This window comes from Dysidea avara, chromosome 3, assembly GCF_963678975.1.
Source record: "Dysidea avara chromosome 3, odDysAvar1.4, whole genome shotgun sequence".
NCBI lineage: Eukaryota > Metazoa > Porifera > Demospongiae > Dictyoceratida > Dysideidae > Dysidea > Dysidea avara.
The window spans coordinates 18135468-18152299 of NC_089274.1; the positions used below are offsets into that span (position 1 = coordinate 18135468).

The following is a 16832-nucleotide window of genomic DNA, read 5'->3' on the forward strand; positions in this document are numbered from 1 at the left end:
TTAAAGGCATAATTAATTTGAAAGGCGTTGCGTGGGTTTCCGACACTCCTTAAAAAAGTCACTACCTAAATGCGGTTCCACTAAATGGCAACCATCTAAAAGAGATTGTAGGTTATATATGCGGAAGGTGTGTTGAGCTGCTCGGCCAACAAGATATTACAAACACAAGGTGAGTATTTGTGTTAAACGGTGTATCAAAATTTGAATCCTTCGGCATATCACTGCAATAGTGTGGTGGATTTTACTGACAGAAACGTGTTGCCTACACTAGACACTCAAGGCCACCTCGATAATGTACAATAACAAAACCCAGGGCAGTGTAATGATACAATGTCGCGTGTGTAGAAGAAGTTAGACGTGTCAATGAGTTCTGGTGGGCTACTTGAGGTAGAAAAGTACTCAGTGAAACTGTATAGTTGTATTTATGGTTTATTTTTATAATTACAATCCTAGTCATGATTCCTTTTTCATGCTAACACCCTAGCTAGTCCCAAAATCCTGCTACCTTGTCTGTAAGAATACATTCAGTTTATGCATTCAGTTTGTGTGCAGATAATCGGTTGTGTGTTTGTTAGTGCACTGCAATGTGAGATTTCCTTATTTCGTTACGCACTCAGATTTCACTTTCAACTCAGGAAAATTGAGTTTGAAATTGTGTTTCTTTTGCTCATGTCAATTTCGTATGTCTTCATGTGATGGTTGAGACCGTTGTTAGTTGATATACAGAAAAAGAAACAATGTGTAAGAATCCCCTGGAGCGTATGTAAATGTTGATCAATTTTGGTGGTAATATAAGCATTTAAAAAGTGTTGAAATACTAGTAAATACAATACAGCCAAAAAACATATTATTGATGTGTCCTCATTAGAGAGGTGTCCTGGTTTCAGAGGCCTGTAATTACATGTAAATATGTACAAATGGTATCATGAACGAGTGTCCTGATTTATCCTTTTTGTAAGGGTCTGCTGTACTGCTCCCAGTAAGGGAAAAGAACATGTGTCAACTGCTCTTTCAATTTTGAACAGGTATTTTCCAGTGACTAGTATGCCTGTATTTGGCTATCACGTTGAGTCAACACTCCTACTTATTGCTACAGTTAATGATCTAGCTTTATAGTCAAAACCACATCTGGTAGATTACATAAATGTGCCCAATAGTAAACTTCCCAAATGTGTAGTACAATTATATGGTTGGGTGACCCTAGGGAACAATGTATTGCAGGAAGAGGGAGGAAATTCTTTATGTAATTTTTATAAACCAGTAAGAGATCTCCATACAAATGAATGTGCTTTCTGATATGAGGTATAGTATTATATTTCTCTATAAGATGTTTAGATCATTCAGTAGTAGTATATCTAAAGAATCCCCACAGTAGTACAGCTACCCACCATATGCTTAAAACACGCATGAATGTACACTGTTGTTTTTTTTTGTACAAACATTTAAACCTTAAGCTTCTCTTTTAGCAAGGAAGTGCTGTAATTTGCACTGGTTTCCTTTTTTTAATTTCCTTATTACTTATTTTCTTATTTCTTTGCACACTTGTTTATATTCTTAACACATTATGCGTGCAATAGTTATCAAACAAACACTGATAGAATGTGATGGTCTTTTTGTTTTGTGAAAAATGGCTCTTGCTTTCAGCACTTGATTAGTCAATCCAGCCATGTGTGTCCTGTATGTTCACTAACTGAAATGATGCAGTAGCTATTGGTAATTGAATAAGGTCCCATGATGTGTGGAATAATACATCAGCTTTATTGCTTGGTATCTAATGTCGACATGTAATAAAATCTTAATTGGTGACTGGATCATTGATAACCACTTGAATTGTTAACCAGCAACGCATCACATTTAATATTATACGTTGCACATGGATTAGAAACAGGTGTATAAACAATTTGTATACTGTCCTTGACCAGTGTAAAACAATAAGAGAATATTTTTGAAAGTTATGGGGACTTTTGTCAAGCAGTATGGTCTTCTTGTTGTCCCAAGTATTGTTTCATTGTTGGGTATTGTAGTGTAATGGTCAAACTTATTGTGAGTGTGGCACTCCTGTGTACTTGTGCAGACTAGGTGATGGAAAAAAGGACAGCTACTAAATCAAAAAACAACACATATCTGTTATTTCCTACATAAGTTAATACTGGCTCATCGACCAAATGTAATGGAATGTTTGTGTAGGCAAACTATGGTGGTGTCAGTATGTATTTAGACATGTTTGGTACACATGAAGGAGCAGTATTTATTCTGTTTCTTTAGCAACACAGCATAGTGAGTTACATACCACAGTGAAACGTTCAGACAACTATGCCACTGGTAACAGGTACTACCAATAGACCTGTAGACACATATAGACTAATGGCTTTTCATCTATTACTCTTCACTAGAAGAATGAGTACTAGAATCAGTTTTGTTTAAAGCATTGTCCTCCTCTACATAAATAACTGGTTTCACCATGAATTAAGTTTGCCCCGTAAACTTTATTACAAGAAATGTTTCACCGTTATGGAGCCATTTCCAATCCATGTATATATTATCTGTGGTATCAAGAGTTAATAATAGTGCATACAATGAAGCCTATATAATAGTGATACCTTGAAAACTGTCCGGATTTTATCAGAGCTGCTTAAGTCAGTTTATGCACTAAGAGATGTACACCTGTATAGTAAAAACCATAACATATTATACAAGTGTCATGGTGGAGCATGTACTATTTTACTATTTATTTTATTCTACAGTTCACACAGTCAATCATGAGTTCCCTTGAACGGTCACCCAGTCCTTTGTTGTTACATAAACAAACGAGTGAGTTACTACCTGATGAACGCAGCCCTCCATCATCACAACTGACTGTGCCAATGCAATTGGGGTCTAATTCAGCATCTCCTTCACCGCAAATGAAGCACAAGAAAATAACTGCAGTGACTGAAGGTGTGTGTTTGTTTTTGTGCGTGTGTACATGTGTGTGGGTGTGCGTGTGCGTGTACGTGTGTGAACTAGCTACAGTATATACAGTAGGAAGATTTGCCATACACATTTATAACCAAGGGTACATAATAGAAACCAAGAGTATCAAAACGGTGTATTAGCTTGTGATTAATGGTTGCATAAAATAACACGGATATTTCAGCAAGAGTTCATAATATAGAGAGGGAGGGCTCCCTCTCTATAATATGAACTCTTGATTTCAGTAATTGTTCGTTTACGTGAAATGGTAATTTGAAATGCGTATGTGGCAACAGGTCATTGTTTGCCAGTTTTCTGTGTTATTCAGCCAAGTATTCAACAGTTTTTGTACAAGGAAAGTGTAGTAAGGACCCAAGGTAACTCCAGCTCGCTAAAAAAACTGTTGAACAAATGAGCGTGTTGCCACATCTTCAAGGATTTTGGCAATGCCAGAACTTAAACATTAGCTGTATATATATCACTTTAATGCTATCATGTTTTCACTTGGTTTAGTGATTGGAATTGGGTTAAATATAGCAACTCTTAATCGCAATATAAACAAAGTTACTGAATTATCTGTGTTAGTTCACACACGGGGTAATACACCAGTTCGATACTCTTGGTTACTATTATATACTCTTGTTATAACTGATTACAATGATACTCCATTGGTGGCTATGTGATTGCTGCTACAGTACTTGTGCACATGTATGTATGTACGTGTACATTAATACACAACACATCATCACTACAATCACAATACACTAATTGAACTGTAACACTGATCGACACCAAACCTTTGCTGCATATTAATCGGTAGTTTATTAAATGAAATTTCTAGCACGTCCCATTTGTTGTCCACACCTGCTAGACTGAGAGTCTGCATTCCAGTGTCATCCATCTGCTGCTCGAACTGAACTGTAAATGGGCTTCCTTAAACTTTCATCCAAGCAGCTATGATTCCAACAACATACAGTACATTGTTCACTACTTGTCGTTCTCAAAGTTACATTCTGGCCCCCTTTGTCTCAAAGCTGTGTCCTTACCTCTGCCCTGGCTGTTCCTATGAGTCTGCCTTCACTACACAATGCTTATGCCCTCACATGCAGAGCTCTCCCTCAGGACCTTTTTTCTTGCTCGCTTGCTTGCTCTGGTCTTCATTTGCCAGCTTGTGCTGGTGTGGTGTACATGGTGGTGAAGTGTCACTGTTGCTCTTCCTATTTCATGTCTGTTCTGGTAGGAATGTCACTTTCTTCCACCGCACATTGCTCAACATCTTGCTCACATCTATCATGTATTTATGCTTCCGTGAATTTATTGTTTATGCAATATATTGATTTTGTCGTATTTTCACAAAATTGAAGGTTAGTTCCTCAATTATAGGTATGAAATAATTATAGGTATGAAATCCACTATAGAATAAACTCTGCCTATATTGTAGCTACATCCCTGGTACGTACACTTGCTATCTGCTTTATTATTTTATTTTACAAATAAAATTATACAGATCAATCTGTAGAGAAACTTGCAGCATTGATTAATACTACTATAGTTGGTTATCACAGACGTGGTGTATAATAATAATAATAATATGATGCTTAATAAAATACATACATCAATAGGTGCAACCACATTCAACCCGCACGAAGGGCAGATACTGCTGCTAGTAGTAAAACATTTTGAAAAGCACTGGTATTCTTCAATATGCATTTCAAAACTTGTGGGCATCTATCCAATGAAAATTTTCATTTATTGAAATAGTGTATAGCATTAGTGTATGTTATGTGTTGTGTATGGTTTTTTGAGTGAGAGTTTACATTATGTTTGTTAAGGTGTTTGGAGTGTGCTACTATGTGTGTGTTCTATTAGGGTATTTTTGTATAATTCACAGTATTAAGGTGTTTCTATCCTGATATTAAAATTGTTTTCTATTCAGGTTTTGTATTGGTCAGACTTGTTCTACTGTTAATTCTAGTTCTGTAGTCTTTATAACAGGCTGTTGGCTCCTTACTCTCAATGTTTTTTTTATCAGCCATTTACAAACATTTTAGTATAATGCACTATACAGGGTTGTGTAAGGGTTTCTGATTTAATATTTAACTACTAGAAACTGTGGTATTGTAACACTGATGTTGCCATTTCTAAATTGTTTTAGTGTAGCATGTGTGTGTACGACAACTTGTTTGTAGCGGTATCGTTGAAGACTCAAAAGTGCAAGGGAAGCACAATTACCTAGACTGGACTGGAATCTGGACTCAAGTCTACGTACTACATTCTCCCACGCTCATCAAAGGGTGCTAGCCGGTTTCTTGAAACACTATAATAGAATGTTCAGAATTTCATGGCACATACTGAGTAGAGAGAACATAGACTACCACAATTCATGACTTGTGTAAACATGTAGATCTAGCTAGTGAAACATTGTAAGGCATGCATGTAGGTGATTCCATGGCACTGCAACTCCACTGTTTGTGATTGTTCTATTAGAGTAGTTTAATTGCTTTCACCTATGTAGGTGACTTACACTGTAGTCTTGATCCTTTTGTCATTGGGTCAGGTTGACAAGACAAGGACAGGATTTGTTGCTCGAGACTAAGTCAGCCACATAGCTTGAGCAATTAACTACTCTAATAAAATAATCTGAAACATTGGAGGGAGATTGCTGTACCCGTGGAAATCGCCCGCACTGCATGCCTTATAATGTTTCACTACACCAAATAGCTAGATCTACACAAGTCATGAATTGTGGTAGTCTATGTTCTCTACTCTATATATATATATGTGTGTGTGCATGAAAATTCTGAATGTTCTATTAGAGTGCTTCAAGAAACTGGCTAGTGCCCTTTGGAAGAATGTAGTACGTATTGAAATAGGCTTCAGTCCAGTCCAGGTAATAGTGCTTCCCAAAATGCAAAAAACATAATGAATTATTGGTGTCATATTTTATTTTATTTTAGGAATGAGAAAAGTGTTTGGTGGTGGTAAAAGAAATTCGAATTCTTGTGACGTTGTAAGTCTTGTAATATTTTATAGAGTTTTACTTTAGTCATTTACTATTTAAGGAATCCCAAGAATCTACTACATCTGGTGAGAGCTCACTCAAAGAAACATTTGCCAAAGTGTTGTACCAAATTAAAGCTGGAAAACCCCTTCCAACACAGCCACAGCCACAACAGACACAATCTAAACGACGGTATGTATACTGGTTATTTTATAAATGATAGAATTATATTTAGTGTGATGCTGTTGTAGTTATGAACAGCAGTTTTAAAACACTAGTTGATGGTTGATACATGCAGTTAATGTTTAAGTATACAATATGGGAAGATAAAATGTTGAAAGTCCATGAAATCTGTTAAAGAGAAAACCCCCAAGCACCAAAACTACTGAAAATTTTAAACTTGATTTTTGGTCGGCCTGCTAGATTGACCACTACAGTTGCAAAGCTAGAGGCTAACCTATACTGCCCACAACCATCATAATGAATGTCTACTGCTTATATAGTCTTCATTCTTCTGCAATCTTACTTGTCATCAAGTAATGGCAGTGAGGTAACTAGTGCCTACTTGTGATTAGCAGAAGGTTAATTTGTATCTCATTTACCTGGACAACATCCTTGGTCTTCTTGCAAATTTAAATGTTTCAAATAATATTGGCTTCTATATATGTACACAAGTATAAAGAAAAATTAGGAATTTTTAACTATAGTAGGGACAATGTAGTACCACTGCAATAAAAAGTACTGGAACAAGAGTAAGTACGTATGTCCAGATACTGTAAAACTGTAAGAAGTGAATATCCCTACTGTGCATTTTTCCGTAGCACAGTAGGGATATTCACTTCTTATTGTTCTACAGTATCTGGACATTACGTACTACTCCGATCCAGCTTGTTTCAGTACTTTTTATTGCAGTGGTACTACATTGTCCCTACTATAGTTTAAATTTTTCTTGTACTTGTTTCTGAACTTTTTTGTCAATTCATGACCAAATGCGAGGCTGGTTTTAGGGTGATATTTTTGGCTGGAAAAGCCCAAACCTTCATGATCCCTAATAATAGTAATATGTGACCCACTGAGCAAAAACCTGACTTGTTTGCATAATTCTGTTTTGGAGATAAATGCCATTGGAATAATCGGGTAAAAATGCATGCTACATTAATAATTTTATGCAACATTTTAATCGCTTCAGTAAACAGTGAAGGAAGACTCGAATCGAATACTCTAATATAGCAGTGGATTCGCCTCTTCATGGAGAGTAGGAATATCTTTGTTTCGTTTCTGTACCATGGAGCAAACATGAGTTGTGTGTTTATGTTGCGGTAAAATGTAACTTTATCGTTGCCGTTTTTAAGCTTGAACAGTCTTCTTGCTTGATAGCATGGGTGTATTTTAAGTCAAAACTATACCTTAATGAATACCCCAAGTTCATGGTAAATAGAATAGCACAAGTCCCAACTCTGTAGCCCATTGCACTCGAGAGTAATGATCGATTAAACAAACTCCTGTAAAATTTTTTTCCGTATAAGCACCGTCTGTAAAAATCGATTGTTTTGCTCTTCTTGTTGTCTATCGCTATAACTCCAAAACCACTGACCAGAAATGGCTGAAACTTTAACAGTCCATTATTTAGAAAACAAAAATGTTATAAAAACAAAACAAGTCGGGTTTTGGCTCAGCGGGTCACATATACAGTATTATCATACTGCATGATATTCTCAATCACACAACAGTAGTTGATAGTTGACATACCTACAGGGAAACTACCTGTGTGAATAATTTGAAAATCAGTATGTTAATAGGTTAACCATCACTGCTCAAACTTTTTGCAGCCATGGAGTTACAAAGTTAAAACCTAGCATTAGTAACAAGCGCTCACAAAAAAGATTGATTGTTTTGACAAACCCTTAACTGAGCTAAAATAATGGATAATCTGCCCATCACAGCTTTCAATCATTTGTGTCAATCAGAGTAACAGTTATGGAGTTAAAATACAAAAACCAAATATGTGATAAAAATTTGCAATCGAGATACTCTAATAGAACAGTCACCTTTACAGAACATTCATGAGAAAATCACATTGATGTATACAAGTAAAATAAAGGCTATTCTTAAAGAAAGGGAGCTACTATAGCTATAGGTTTGGCTGGCTTTGGAACTATAAACAAAAAAAAAAACAGCCAACCTGGTGCAGCTCACTGTCATTGCAAAAACGATCATTGCAGTCATTTCGTAACTGTTACCTTTGTTTTCATAACTTATTTTGTCACCCTGGAGCGCACACATTCTTTTATACAGGTGGTATAGAATATACATACGTTTGGTTTCCATATACATGTAGCTGCAAACTGCCTGTGTTGCTACCTGAGTCAGAGTATCTGCAGCAGCCTGCGATAGCCTCTGTGGTCTGCGACGTTGAGATGGATAAACAGTTTGCTACACATCCGTATTTCTCCGTATTTTACTAAGTTTAGCAAGCCTTAGAAGCAAACCTGGCAGCAAAGATGTGTTACAACATGGTGCATTACAGATGTTTTAGTGAACCAGGATGAAGCATGATAATTAAGTAGGCATCATTCTTGGTTGAATGTTTCCATTTACCAAATTGTCCTGCCTGCAACGTTGAAAAAACCAGAAAGGTTGAATCTCTCCCAATCCCAACTCTTGAGGTAGCCCTGGCACAGTTGTTGCAACACCAGCTAGGTATGTTTGCATATTATTTTGCATGTCCACTGAAGACCCCAGAAATAATCGCAGGCAGTTTGCGGTTATATGGAAACCAGCCTTCATCATCATGTACTGCATGTTGTGATTGCATGAACAGTTGAGTGCACCAATTAGTTGACATGCTTATTTTTGTGTTTGTAAAAGATCAAGATATTTTGATGAGGATGGGTACAACTCAGACCCAGGAATTTTACAAGAGGTACAAACACACACGCCTACCAATAACTATAAAACACAAATTCTACAACATAAATCCGTTGCTGTTGTTACACAACATGTTATGATACAGGGATCAGAGGATGAACCAGACAGCGCTCCTGATCCAGATATTGAGGTGTGTACTACAGTACATTTCACTGTATTGCACTTTAACCCTGTCTTCTCTTGTAGCGTCAGATTGCAAACATTGAAAGAAAAATGCAGAAACAGAAGGAGCTACTACAACAAGAAGAGGAGCTAGTGACTAAAGGTATTGACTGAACTTTGCTATATAACTTATTTGTTTCTTTGGCTAGAATATCATACTGGTGATAGTTCACAGGAGAATGAAACTGGTGCAGAAAATAGAAGGTGTGTGTTGTGTGGGCATATTGATATTTGTAATTTTATATGTACATGTTTGTTCATGTTTTATAATGACAATTGGAGTTGATAGAAAAACTTGATTTGACTAAAATATAATGCATCCTCAGTTATCCAAACATGATTATATTCCTAAACACCATTATACAGTACTAGTGACTGTTCAATTAAGGTATTTCACATTCTGTTAAGATTTGACTTTCATAGAAGTCTGATAAATAAGTTATGTGTAAGTACACCCTTCCTCGAGACACTTCTGAAAACTACTGAGACCTTGACCTGTTCAACAACTAAAATTCCTCTGTCATTGATCATACAATACTTTATCACTAGTTTGCAAGTTCCCAGGTGAAAAGATTTTACAAGTAAGAATTTTGAATTTGGGTAGGGACCATAGAAATACATGGACTGAAGTAGGCAATAGATGTACAATAGCATAGCTGCAGATCTAGACAACCTCCCTTGTTTCATAACTTTTTGTTACGGCATAGCCGCTACTCCAATTCATAATTCCTTGTACTTTTTTGGTAACATAATTGTGACTGGTGAACCCACACACACCACACGTGACACATCAATGGATAGAATGGTGCGAGACATATATATCATAAAATAAATTTCACATCTGAATGTGTGCCCCAATTATCAAATACTGAAAGTGAAGTGGCCATTCTGCTTCATTTTCAGTCCCATCCACTACAAAAGAAGAACAGTACAAGAAGTTCCTCTGCAATTATTCCAGTCACTACATAAAATTGCAAGACAATTTCCACGATAGTCAGCACAAGCACGCTACTTACAAATGAACACCTTCATTGTAGTGGAGAAAGAAATGAAACACAAATTTAAGTCTGTGATGCATCCATTGTAGCTGCTGTGGCTTTTGAAAAGGCATGCCAAAGTAATGTTGAACAGTGTAGAAATCAACTTAACCATAGCTGGCTGAAGGCATCAGATAGTTACATAGGCAGTAGAAAATTCAGTTAAGTAACTTTTTATTTATATAAAACCTTGTTAGAAATGTTTGGGGTCACTTTGGAGGCATTTTTGGGTTTGATTATTAGGGCTGAAACGATCATGGTTTTTTAGTATTCGAGTACTCTCTAGAGTTAACGATCGAGTACTCACGAATACTAGCTATTTGTAGTCATACCCGTTTGACATGTTTTGTACCAACCTTAAACAGTTTACAGCTTTTCAAGTAACAACAATGATACACACACTATTAAAATACAGATATTAGTGTCCCTGACAAAAAAAAAATGCTAATCACAACTCTACAGCCTTCATTGTGTCACTCCCTGATGACAAATACATCATGTGAGCTGGGTCACGTGATCTTAACGAGTACTCGAGTACCATTTTACTATCGAGTACCAAATCCTTAATGAGTACTCTCCGAGTATTAGTATTTGTTTCAACCCTATTGATTATATGCCTAACCAATACTGCCAAGCTGTTGTAAAGGAAAAAGTGAAGCTGGTTTTTAGGTTGATAAAACCCCAAACCCTACTACAGCACTACTGTATGATTAGAGCAGCACTACTGTATGATTATAGTAGTGAACAGAACACTTATCTGAACACTAAAGGTGTTTGGATAACTGAGGATCCACTATAATTGCATCTTCACCTACACACTCTTTTTTGTAACATTTACAGTAGATCCAAACCCAAAATATCATTTCGCTTAAAGTCTAGCAAAGCTGAACAATCAAGAAGAAAAATTGAAAAATATGAGCATCAGTTATCGGTAAGTACATCTGCATCTGCTGCACACATGCACGCACACACACACACACAACACACAACACACAGGCGTGTAGCTAGACTTTTGGTAATGCCAGGGCCTAGCTGTAAGCTGAAGACCAAAAAATGGTAACTATCTGCTGACAATAGCTGCCCTCCCACCAACTAACTATATCCAAATTTATACTGCTCTTTTCACAGCCAACAGTATATTCATAGATAAGTTTTTTAAATTACCCAAACACCAGATAGTGTCCTGGATAAATGTGTCTACTTCACTGTAGTTATGACTGTATACATGTACACTGTACTACACATAATGTCACTGTTGTACGTAGCTGTTGCGTAGTGGAGTAAGTCTAGAGCCCAACCACAACTTCCGCAGACACTTTGAAGAGACAATAAGATCAGTAGGAAGATCTGTGGGAGAAACAACTAGGTCAGTTCCGTTGATTTGCATTTCAACTCCACTTATAATATTTCTATATATTTCTTACTCAGTTTGAAATAGTTCTGATTACAGTAAAGTTGTAAAACTTTATTTAGTAATAGTGAGATATTAAGCTATTTCACAAGTTAATAACTGGCGACTTAAAAGTTTATGAATACTTGTTACTAGCATTAAATAAGTGTAAATTAGTGAAGATCTTCATTGTGATATATTGTATTAGTGATATTTCATTGTTCTTTCAGTGGTATGAAGAATCGACTTAAAGGTGGCATGTAAGTATATGCTTTGTATGTACAATGATATGTAGCACCACTGGATTTGTAGTGTTTGTACATTTGTGTGTGTGAGGGTGTTGTTATGATGGCTCGTCTTTTCCTTCGCTTATTTAGGATGAAGATACGAAACAAGCCAAGGACAGATGATGAAGGTAAACTGATATGTTATATTTGACCCTTGTACACATGATGTACTGTAGTTGAGTATGTAAATATGTACAGTAGATTAGTTTGGGACTAGTCTTCTTAGCCAGTTATTATATATAGCTTTACTGGTCGAATGTAGAAATATAAACACCAGTAAAAACAGAAGAATGTACATGAGTCCTGCTTGGCACTTGTAGTACAATTAGTGAACAAGATAGAAAAATTTACTTGGTGTATTATCCCTTTCAAGTTGGATTAGTACGTATCCCAGCTGTTATTGTACAATGTATAGACATAACAGGTACAAATAGTTTTAGCAGTAGTTTTACAAGTACAACTAGTTTGTTAAACTGATGTATGTAGACAGTGAAACATTTCATTGTAAAAAAAATTCCTTTGTGATGTGTAAAGAAGCTATAAAAGTCAGTGATAATGTCCTGATTACCAACATGCTATTTGAAGTGTTAGAAACACTTTAGAGTGTCACTTAAGTTAAAAGAGACTCCACAAAAAAGCACAAAGATTTTGATCCCAAAAATGGTTTCTCTTAAATAAAGCATTCTATGTGAGAGAAGTTTGACTGTCAAGAGGTTTCACAGTGTGTCTTTTTAAAATAGTATTTCTTAATGTCTTTCTCCTTAGAATACGAAGGAGATGCTTTAAGCACAACATCTCAAGAAGTTCGGATGATGTAAGTCCACACAGTAATGGTACATTCCACTTATTGTACACACACAGAGGCACCAGTACCTGCCCAACATATAGAATATGCTACCCCAGTTACAGACACACTAGTGTCTGCATTACTGTCGTGTAGTTTATACACTTTTGTGCGAGCTCTATATTACAAGTTTACACTGAAAGAAGGTTTCCTGAATCTAACACAAGTTCAACACACACAAAGCTAATGTACAGACAAATGTACAGACAAATGAACATACAGTTGTGTATCATTCTAATGTCTGTCCTACCTATAGAATGTGTTATATATTTTACTTTTACTTGAATTCTTGCGATCTACATACCAGTGGCCTGGTTGCAGGAATCTACTCTTTGATGTATCGTTGTAGTATGTAGCATTGATAATCTTATGATTCAGATGGATAAACAGGCTTAGGTGTCTGTTTGGCATACAGTAGTATAAACTGTGGAACACAACAGTAAAGTGTTGTTTATGGCTTGGTGTGATACATAAGAAAAATATCTGTCTGATACTTAGTTGTATATATGTGTAGGGCTGCACCGATTCTAGTATCAGTATTGGTATTAGGCCGGTACTGCTGTTTTCATGAAGTATCGGAATCGGCCATTATATTGTTGCAGATACCGATTCTTATCACGTGCGTTGAGAATAAAATAACGTTCGTTTGTACTTGCTTATTTTACTAGCACAGTGGATGCCTAAAAGCATCAAGTATAACACTATAGCTAACTACCAGCAAAATTACTGATCTATACTGAACCTACGTGTAAAAACGCTTTACTGAGAAAAAGATCGATATACTCTAATAGAACAGTCAATAACTCTAATAGAGCAATCAGGTGTAGAAGTGACTGTTTCAGTATTAGAATATTTTGTGTTTTTGTAAGCACCATTATACGCTTCTCCAGAAGAATACTGGAAGCAATATCCACTGGTTTGAATTTCAGTGACTTCCTTCTTTGTGAATCTTGATTGGTTACTTCATTATGAACATGAACCATACTATACAAGAATACCATGAAATGCACTATATAATAAATGTGTGCACTATGAAGTAGGTACTTGGTATCGGTACTTGTACTTGTAGATACTTTCCAGCTGAGTACTTGGTATTTGAAGTATCGTTGAAAAGTAGAATTGTTGCAGCCCTATATATGTGCATGTGTGTGTATATTGTATGTGTGTGTGTGTGTGTGTGTGTGTGTGTGTGTGTGTGTGTGTGTGTGTGTGTGTGTGTGTGTATGCCAAAAGACACCTCTCAGGCCGAAGCGACATCGAACAGTGAAAAAATCTAGCCCGTAGCCTTAGCTGTTATTGAGTTATGCTCATCTGAAGGCATCAGTCAGTCAGTCAGTCAGTCACTAGAAAATTCCATTTAATACATATATATATATTTTAAAATTTCATAGCAACTTGTTGAAAACATTTCAGGTCGATCTGAAGTAGTTTTACCTAACCAATACTGCTTCATCATCATCAGGGAAAAGTGAGGCTGGTTTTTGGGTGATTTTTTTCATGGGCTATGCAAGGTTCTGCCCAGAAATTCCTGAGTGGTGGCCTAAACCTATCATTAACTGATGTACTGTGTGGTATATTGCATGTGTATCAGTGAATATGTATGAATTGTACTGGTCAGATTTAAAAGGGTACTGGTCACATTTTAGAGGTGCTGGTCGCTTTGAACCACTGCCGACCAGACCCTGGGGCCATGCCCACACCTTTGTGGTTCGTACTGTATGATACATATACCCATATAACCCATGCATATGTAAATGTCTTACATCACTTTGCCTCTGCATGTGTTTTACTAGTACATAACTTTGTTGTGTAGAGGAAATGATGAAGATTCGTTAGTGGGTGGCAGTACTAAAGTAGATGGTGAATCTACTGAATATGTGTAAGTACTCAGATTTGTGTGGAATTCCATTTGATTAAAGCTGTGTCTACTGTCCACATATTTTTTTGTAAAAGGTTACACTTTTTCTTTCTTTTATGTATCAGTCAGCAATATAGGATCTGGTGAATGCATAATTTTGAATTCTGTCCTTCTGTATAATGGCATCAACACAACCAGGCTTGCATACCTTATTATCACACCAGCAACGTATTTCACTGTGTAGTGTAGAGCTATAGCTATAGCTACCAATGAACCTGTATGATATTTGACTATCGGTGAACTGTTTTCAGACCATTTGCCGTTGAGAGAGAGAGCATTGAAAAGGCATTTCAAGAGAAATTGAAAGCACAAGAAGTGAATACAAATATTACTTGTGCTAGTTTGTACTGTCGGTTTGTAACAGGAGCGGCTTATGATCAAGTTAAGTGGACAAGATGCATTAATTGAAAATCAAAGAGACACAATAGAGGTGATTTGATTTTAAGAATATTATACTGCCATTATTCATGCTATGCAGAGGCTTGACAATCAAATAACAGAATTGATAGATCTACAACAACGTGAGGTGAGCTTTTGTATCATGATCAGTACAATTCCATCAGCTTACTCAACATTATCATATGTACACAGGTTTCAGAATTACAACAACAGTTAGCACAGATTCAAACACATACGATGGAAAAGTTACAAGATTTTGATGATACTATTGAAGAGTATCAGTCTCAGGTACTGTCATTGGTGTGTGTTTGCATCCAAGTGTGTGTGTGTGTGTGTGTGTGTGTGTGTGTGTGTGTGTGTGTGTGTGTGTGTGTGTGTGTGTGTGTGTGTGTGTGTGTGTGTGTGTGTGTGTGTGTGTGTGTGTGTGCGTACATGCATGTGAGGGAGTAAATGGAGTGAGTTGAGTGAGTGAGTGAAGTCCTGCTTGAGGAGGATTTACCTGCAATGACACTTAGCACCTGAGTCAGTACTGGTTCACTGTGTAGGCATGACCATGCTAGCAGGATAGCCAAAGGCTTTGCTTCTGCTTTGTGTTCACGTACTATTCTGTAATGTATCTCCTATATGTGTCTGGTCATCTACAGTATTTTTATTTTATAGTTGAAGAAATTGGAAGTGTTTATTCACTCACCAGAAGCTGATGGACAGGTTCCTCCTAGAGTGCAGGCCTCAAAATGGGCCACCAAACTACTCAGTGCTCTACTGGTCATCCTCTCAATAAGTCTAGCGTTAAAGACACACATATTCACTGGATTTAGTTTTGTTAAAAATAAATTTGGTGGTCACAGGTATGGCTCGGTAGAACTGGTTAAATATCCTGTCATTTTTATTTATTTCAGGAAATTCTATTTGTTGACTATTATTGTCATTGTTGCTTATTTTGTGTATTTATTTTTGCACTGATGCAGAATGCTTGAAGAATGATGTATTTATGATTGTACAATAATGTATTTGGCCACAGAGAAAGTGGCTATATTTTATTTAATGAATGTTTATATGAAACTTGTTTACTACTCTTTTATGATGTTACCATAAATAGTCATGTCTGGGTGAGTAGTCTGCACGTGCGGCGCATGCGTAAGTAAAACGCTGGAGTTTTCGAACTCGTTTTTTCACGCTTTTGCATTTGGACGTGTCAGCTGAAACTGAGAAGAGAAAGAAATGGAAGGCTACTTCAGAACAATACTGCAAAGATATTTTACTATCATTTGCCAGCTGCGCAGAGTCAACTATCCTTGGATAGAATTTTCTGCTCCTCCGCGAGACGTCCCAGAACTAGTGCACCAAGAAATTCCAGCGATGCTCGCTAAACTGTCAGAATTAAGGAAAGACACGAGCGTTAACGTGATGATTGAAATGTGTAAGACTTTTGATTACGGTGGACTTAGTGCTGATGGTATTGTTGCTGCATACAGGGATACGATTAATCATTTGTTGAGAATGAGGGGCACCCTCGACTTAGCTAATTTCGTGGTGGTGAGTGGATTTAGTGTGGCGTACTGTGTGCACTTGTGTGACATTGGTAAAGATAACTGTGTTGAGAATGTGTTTAGTGAGGCTGAAAGATTGATGACAGAAATATTCATTGCATGGATATTGAGAAATGGCGGATGGATAGGTTTATTGGAAAAAGGACATCACAAGATAGTACAAGTGGAAGAGGAAATTAGGAAAGTAAGGATGGGGATACTATACGGAGGCTTGGCATTAGGAGTGGTGATCTTGTTTTACACTGTGCTCTTCATGTCTGTGAAAAAGGGACTGCAATGATGAGTGCATAATGACAACATGGCTGGATGCAATATGAAACTAAGTGGTAGCTAAAAAGACTAGCTATCAGATACTGACAGCAGT

General features: G+C 36.8%; 1 protein-coding gene across 2 annotated transcripts; it reads left to right on the plus strand.

Annotated features, from left to right (window-relative positions):
* The first annotated feature begins 17 nt into the window (after positions 1-17).
* On the plus strand, positions 18-15999 carry LOC136249872 (transmembrane and coiled-coil domain protein 3-like). Of its 2 annotated transcripts, none has more exons than XM_066042000.1 (20): positions 18-169; positions 2745-2937; positions 5910-5962; positions 6015-6145; positions 8822-8876; positions 8967-9011; positions 9068-9146; positions 9193-9247; positions 10921-11011; positions 11346-11446; positions 11701-11730; positions 11848-11885; positions 12523-12571; positions 14415-14480; positions 14771-14834; positions 14884-14949; positions 14998-15045; positions 15111-15206; positions 15579-15766; positions 15818-15999. In XM_066042000.1, exons 2-20 carry the CDS (start codon positions 2760-2762, stop codon positions 15879-15881), a joined length of 1497 nt encoding a protein of 498 aa, XP_065898072.1. In that variant the 5' UTR covers positions 18-169; positions 2745-2759; the 3' UTR covers positions 15882-15999. The 2 variants fall into 2 exon arrangements, with proteins under 2 accessions (XP_065898072.1, XP_065898073.1); XM_066042001.1 differs by having other exon boundaries at positions 10924-11011.
* The last annotated feature ends 833 nt before the right edge of the window (positions 16000-16832 follow it).

Excerpts from the sequence above, each read along its gene's own strand:
- LOC136249872 (XM_066042000.1), top strand. The coding sequence starts at position 2,760 with ATGAGTTCCCTTGAACGGTCACCCAGTCCTTTGTTGTTACATAAACAA. Across the intron at positions 9,248-10,920 it reads ACTGGTGCAGAAAATAGAAG|TAGATCCAAACCCAAAATAT; the intron begins GTGTGTGTTGTG and ends TAACATTTACAG. Across the intron at positions 14,950-14,997 it reads ATCAAAGAGACACAATAGAG|AGGCTTGACAATCAAATAAC; the intron begins GTGATTTGATTT and ends CATGCTATGCAG.